Here is a 6,412-nt window from a genome sequence, read left to right as displayed (position 1 = left end):
GTAGAACAATATATAAAGATTTGAATAAAGTACATACCTGAGGTAAAGTACAAGACATTGTATCATCCCTCCACTATCAACATCATAAAAATTAATTGCCATTGTAATATCACTGAGATCTAGAAGTTATATGCTTCTGGTTATTGTGTCATTACTAGTTATATTCTAAACACCTTGTTATACAGCATAAAGTGACTTTTTCATAACATAGATGTGTTTGTTTAGATGTTGGCAGTTTGATAAAGAAAAAAAAAAAACAGAAAATTCTTTTCATGTTTAGGAGTGTGACGAAAGGAGGTACTGCCAGAATTTATGAAAATCAAACTGTTTTATACAAGATGCTTGTGTTACAGATGTATTAGAACTGTAGGGCACACAAGATGCTGGTGTTGCAAATGTATTAGAACTGTATGTCATGTGTCTATCAAACTGATTTGTACATACATTTGTGTTGAAAAGTTATTTGTAAAGTGCTTGTGTTAGAAATGTATCCAGTGTGCCCTATCTGAGAGAGAAGAAATGTACATGTACTATTGCAACTGTTGAAATGTATATGTTTTAATAGAGGAAACTGGAGGGTTAACCTCATTCCAGCACACTTTAGAAAAATATCTGAAATTAAATAACTTTATAGGCTAGGCCAGGGTTTCAATGCAGCCAGAGATACAAACTCTGTACTAGAAAGCTTTCTGTATTATCTTTGGGGTGAACTAATTACTACTCTGGAAGCATGGAAGTATGCAATTGTTTTATAACTTCCAGCACCTGCCAAAGATCTGAGCAAAAGCCCTTGTATGTGTATTTTATGGGTAGGTGCTAAATACTGCCAACAATGGGGGTTGCATGAGAACTAGAAGTCAGATGACCAGAAATTATGTAATTCTACAAGCTATCCCAGCAGTAATATTTTAGATATTATTTTGAGAAGTGTCTTAGTGATACTAAGCATTATGTATTGTCTTGGGCCTTACACCAAGAAGAACCACTCACCACATCACCTGCCTTGCTCTGTTAAGTAAGCTGTTAGGGAATAGTATAATTCTTTTAGATAGAGTCAGGAATATATTGAAGCTTAATTTAAATATCGTTTTTCTTCATTTGTCTGAGCCTGTCCAATATTATTTTAAATATTTCCTGCGATTTGAACTCTGATGCCACTGTGAATATATATTCAGTATTTTCAAGTACTTTTATTATTTATTATTAAATATATTTAAACTTTTCATTGTGGCTGACCTTTGTAGAAATATTTAAGTGTTGAGGGTACTTGCATATTTATTTGGTGACACTGTGTGGGACACTCCTAATAGCCTTGCTCTTGGTCAAACTACCATTTGGATTAATATTACACAGTAAAATTGAATACCCTTTGTTCAGGGCCTTAAATTAGCTGGCGAGGGTTTCTGGTGGCAGTGATAACTACCTTATAGTCTGGGCAGAAGGGGCCATCTATTAAACCTGTGCCAGCCTTTCCCACATGTGTGTGTGTGTGCTTGTAAAACAAATCTCCATGAGTGTGTGTGTCTGCTACTGGTTGGACAGAGAGAGTGTTGGAGGACTTGGCTTGGAACCCTGGCTAAGGACTCAACTCTATAACTGTGTCAGTGGGGAGTCTTATTGGGGATCTGGAGAGAGAGGGAGAAACCAGCCCTGGACTGACTGTGGTCTCTGTGTGCTCTTAAGGGAAATTGCACTTGATGCAGAAAGCTGTATCTGGAAATACTGTTTGTGTACCTGTTATACTTCCAGTGAACATCCCCCACAAGTGCCAGTGGTGAGAATTGAGGCTCCTTGATTAAAGGGTTCAGTGCAAGGTAGTCACATATTGATTGGCAGTGGTGGGATATCCACATCACATATTGGTTGTCAGTGGTGGGATATCCACATCACAAGGAGAATGAAAACAAAAGAGAAAAAAGTAAAAGTGGCTCCATAGGCATTCCTTTAAAAATGCTCGATTTATATATATATACACATACACATACATATATATATATATATATATATATATATATATATATATATACACACCCCCTCCCCTCCAACCCACACCTTCAACTACTAATCTCCCCACTGCCTTCTCTTTTTCTCCTGTACCTACCTCCAACATAAAAAAAAACTCTTAACTAAACTTAAACCCACCAAATTAGCAGCAGACAACCTCCCAAGTGAATACCTACAAATCGCAGCTGATGCTCTGGCCCACCCAGTATCCATCTTGATTAACCGATCTCTGTCAGAAAGTTATGTTCCCACACTGTGGAAAGTATCACACATAATTCCCCTCCACAAAGGCGGACCCTCCACAGAACTAACCAGTTACCACCTCATAGCTATTCTCTCTCCACTCTCCAAAATACTAGATCTCAGACGACCTCCTTACTAACAACCTCCTTTCCAATACTCAGCATGGTTTCCGACCAAACCATAGCACCACCACTGCCTTACTCTCCTTTACTAACACTATCCTTCAGCATAAAAACAATGGCTCTCTCTCCTCTGCTTTTTCCTAGACCTATCTAAAGCACTTGACATGGTCCCACACAAACAACTTATCTCTAACCTCAATAACCTATCCTTCTCACAATCAGTCACCAACTGGTTTCAGAGTTACCTGTCTGACCGCCAACAATCCGTTGTATGGCAGAATGACATATCTCCCCAACTACCTGCCTCCATAGGGGTTCCCCAAGGATCCATCCTTGGACCCCTACTCTTCTCTGTTTTCACAAATAATCTAGACACTGCCACCACACATGGCACACTCATACAATACGCAGATGACTCAACCATCATCTGCTCAGCCCAGTCCCTACCAAAACTGCAAAAAGTCACACAGGAAGTCTTTTCCTCTGTTGAAACTTGGTTATCCGATGCCCAATTAATACTCAACCCAAACAAAACTAAACTACTCATCTTCCAACCCACCAAACATACTCAAAACACCTCTCACTTTAACATCACAGCAAAAGACAACACCACTATATACCCAACTGAACACACCAAATTTCTAGGAGTGGAAATAGACAATAAACTAAAATTTGACATTCACATATCCATGACCATAAAAAAGTCCACAAAAAACTAGGAGCATTATATAGAAATAAGCATCTTCTCACCAAAGCAGCAAAGATTTCAATAGCAAATTCCCACCTTATCTCCACCCTACTTTATGCCTCTCCAATATATACCAACCTAAGGCAATGCGATCTAAACAAGCTAGAGACCTGCTACAACAAAATTGCAAATTCCCCACAGGGGCATCCTACCGTAGTCACCACTGTCTCTCACTTGCTGAACTGGGCTGGCTTGAACTCCCTCACCTCCTTCAATGGTATCAACTCTCACTCGCCCACAAACTAGTAAACCATCCACTAAATGTCCCATCCCTCCAGAATCTACTCCAACCCTATTGCACCACCAGACCACTAAGATCCAGCAACAAAAATCACTTGCAGATCACTAAAGCCAATATCTCTGCTGGTGAAGCACTATTCTCCAAATTATGGAACTCCCTCCCACCCACAATTACCTCCGTACCATCATGCACCCACTTCAAAACTTTACTAAAAGCGCACCTAAAAAGATGCTGGCTATGCCCTCGCCACTCCCACTCTAATATCACCCACCCCATCCAACAACTACCTTTCTTTCCACTCCTCTAACTACCTTGATTATAGCAAGCTCAGATGCTCATAAGCCTAGTACTTATACAGCAGGAACTTCTTATTTTAACATTTGTTAATGTCTGTTATGCACTTCACAGATAAAAATTCTAGTTGTCTACTGATGTACTATGTTCTTCATCTGTAAATATGTTGTAAATTGCTATGTAAATTGTTAATCGCTATGTAATACAATGTAACTACCGTCTGTTTATTTTAACTGAGGAGCTTTTGTCCCCGGGCCTCTGCTAAAAATGGACCTATGTCCAGTCGGACACTCCCGGTCAACAAATATAAATAAATAAATAAATAAAATAAATTATATATATATATATATATATATATATATATATATATATATATACATACACACACACACACACACACACACACACACACACTGCTCTCAACCAATCAGGGACAAATCTCATCAGAATGGACATATACAGAAATAATCAGGGACACTTTTAAAATATTAGCACTATTAACTTGAAATATTGGCAGGATAAGAGAATGTGAAATAATATACATTTTCTGAAATAAAAGAAGTCTATTACTCTAATTACTATCATCATTTATTTAGTGCAATTCACTACCTTTTCTCCAGCAGTCACCAATTTTAGGAGGGATTAAAAAGGACAGACCCAAAATTTCAGTCAAAATCAGGGACAGTTGAGAGGTACAGTGTGTGTGTCTAGCTTTATGTTAACGATGAAAAAGCAACATAAAAAGTAATTTCTGCAGTTCTTAACAAAGTAACTTGAATAACCTGAAAACAACATGACAATAAAGTACTAAGAACACAAGACTTGGTCAGCATGCAGCTATCCAGGTGTGTGTGTGTGTGTGTGTGTGTGCGTGGGGGGGGGGGGGGGTTGTATATACATTTCATACTGATGAACAATTCAATTTTCTTGTTGCACTTTTTGTCTTCCCCGCAGAAACATACCTTAACGATTTTTGAGCTGTAAAGTTTAAAAATGAAGACGCGAATAAATTCCCTCTCTCCAAAGTGAGAACAAGTCAAATCGGTAAAATGGTGTGTGTGTGTGTGTGTGTGTGCGCGCGCGCGCGCGTGCACAGGTGTAGTTATGGATGAGTACCTACAATACATTTCTTTCTGCAGAATTGAAAAGTTAGGAGAATGACGTACAAAGTTGTGCTCATTTCATTGAAGAGTTCAGTAATTCGCGTGGGTACCCTTGAAAATATGACAAGCGTGTCGGAACTTGGCACTCCCTCGGTTTCCAAAGTCCCGAAGGGCAGATGAAAGGAGAATGACAGGTGCCTAATTGCTAAATGAATTAACAACCTTTTATAAACCATCTAACGGAAATATCGACGAACGACCCTACTATGCACCGCAAAAATCTTTTACCAGTTTGTGCTGCATTACAAGGACAAAACAAGTGTTTTTTGAGCTATAGCTAATGCGCTCCTTTGCAAGTACATCCAAATGCATTTATACTGTGCAAAACACCAGAACTCTATTGCAGCGCTGCCTTATTTCTTAAGTTTCACAATAAAGAGCAGAGTCACACAACTAATGCAAATGATTAGAACAAGAGAGCCGCTGTTTTAAGGCTCAGACGCGATATTTCAATATATAAAATATGAGTGTAAAGCAATGTGTCAGTCTGAATATTAATGCTTAGGCTATGAACTTTATAGCCTAAGCATATAGAGAAAAAGTAATAAGGATAAGAATTCGACAGACTGTATATTTGTAGTGGAAAATGTTGTTCTTAGCGCTTAAACACGTTAGCTCCACGTTCCAGCGCGCTTGGCTCCTGCACTTTTCTTCTTTCCCCCTTGCAGTTTGGAAGCTTTCTGGTGACCAGAATACTTCAACTCCCAACATTCCATAGTTTGTTCTCAACAACAGCCTTTCCCCAAGTGCTTACGAGGGTAATCCGCGAGCGATTACGTCAGCGCTGGAGCCCTCTGTGTCACGAGGCAGTCTCGCTGCTGGTAAAAGTTGGATTGCAAAGAGAGGCACGCGGGGGGAGGAGTGTTTTGCTGTCAGTTGTATTTCTCGAGGCAGCGTCTCGTACCAGCGAGCAAGCGGGTGAGTGTCAGTGAGAGCGAGCTGCACTGAGGGCAAACTTCGGCCGCGCGGGGGACACGCACTATCAGGGCTGGAGAGCCAACGTTGTCCTGTCTTTGTAGGTTTTATTTTTATTCTGGAGGAGAAGAAATAAGAACAAAAAAAATCTTCCCTAAACTGGAACTGAATGCAGTTTTGTGTTATGCGGAGGGTGGAATCCGAACTACTAAACCGATGACTACTGTAAACTGTAGCAACAATGACGAGTTAGACTTCAGAGTGATATTTGAGGAAGAGTGTCAGCAGCAGCCTGCAGTAGGCCCGGCAGGTTGGTTATTTCAAACTTCACTGAGCCAGCAATGACTGTTTTAACTTTTTCCCCCACCTTTATGGCTGTAATATAAAGCATTGCATTGCTAGGACATGGCACATCGAGCAGGCAGCAGCACCATTATTTTTGGCAAAGTGACTTTTATATTTAAAATAATTTATATACATGTGAGTAGATACTTACACGTATTGAGATAATGTATTAGTACATTAGATTGTGTTTGCTACATGTAAGATACATTGTGTCTGGTTGAGATAGTGTAGCAATCAGGCAAAAGTCTTTGCTTTAATGCACTTTGTGTTTTTCCTTGATAAAGCGAATGTGACAGTTGAGCAACTTTGTAGCGCTTTTCCGAATATAAATATTAGT

General features: G+C 39.5%; 1 protein-coding gene across 2 annotated transcripts in view; it reads left to right on the top strand.

Annotated features, from left to right (window-relative positions):
- Positions 1 to 5,604: 5,604 nt before the first annotated feature.
- NFATC3 (nuclear factor of activated T cells 3) overlaps positions 5,605 to 6,412 on the top strand; it is a 1,346,548-nt gene continuing 1,345,740 nt past the window's right edge. The window contains exon 1 of one of the 2 annotated variants that reach the window (XM_044082043.1): positions 5,605 to 6,040. In XM_044082043.1, coding sequence (XP_043937978.1) covers positions 5,947 to 6,040 — 94 coding nt within the window. In that variant the 5' untranslated portion in view covers positions 5,605 to 5,946. The remainder of the gene's footprint in view (positions 6,041 to 6,412) is intronic. The other variant, XM_044082044.1, reaches the window with a different exon arrangement.

This window comes from Protopterus annectens, chromosome 8.part1 (assembly GCF_019279795.1).
Source record: "Protopterus annectens isolate FY-2018-M chromosome 8.part1, PAN1.0, whole genome shotgun sequence".
In the NCBI taxonomy this organism is placed as follows: domain Eukaryota; kingdom Metazoa; phylum Chordata; order Ceratodontiformes; family Protopteridae; genus Protopterus; species Protopterus annectens.
The sequence above is the reverse complement of the archived record's forward strand: the minus strand, read 5'-3'. Positions and strand labels throughout refer to the sequence as shown.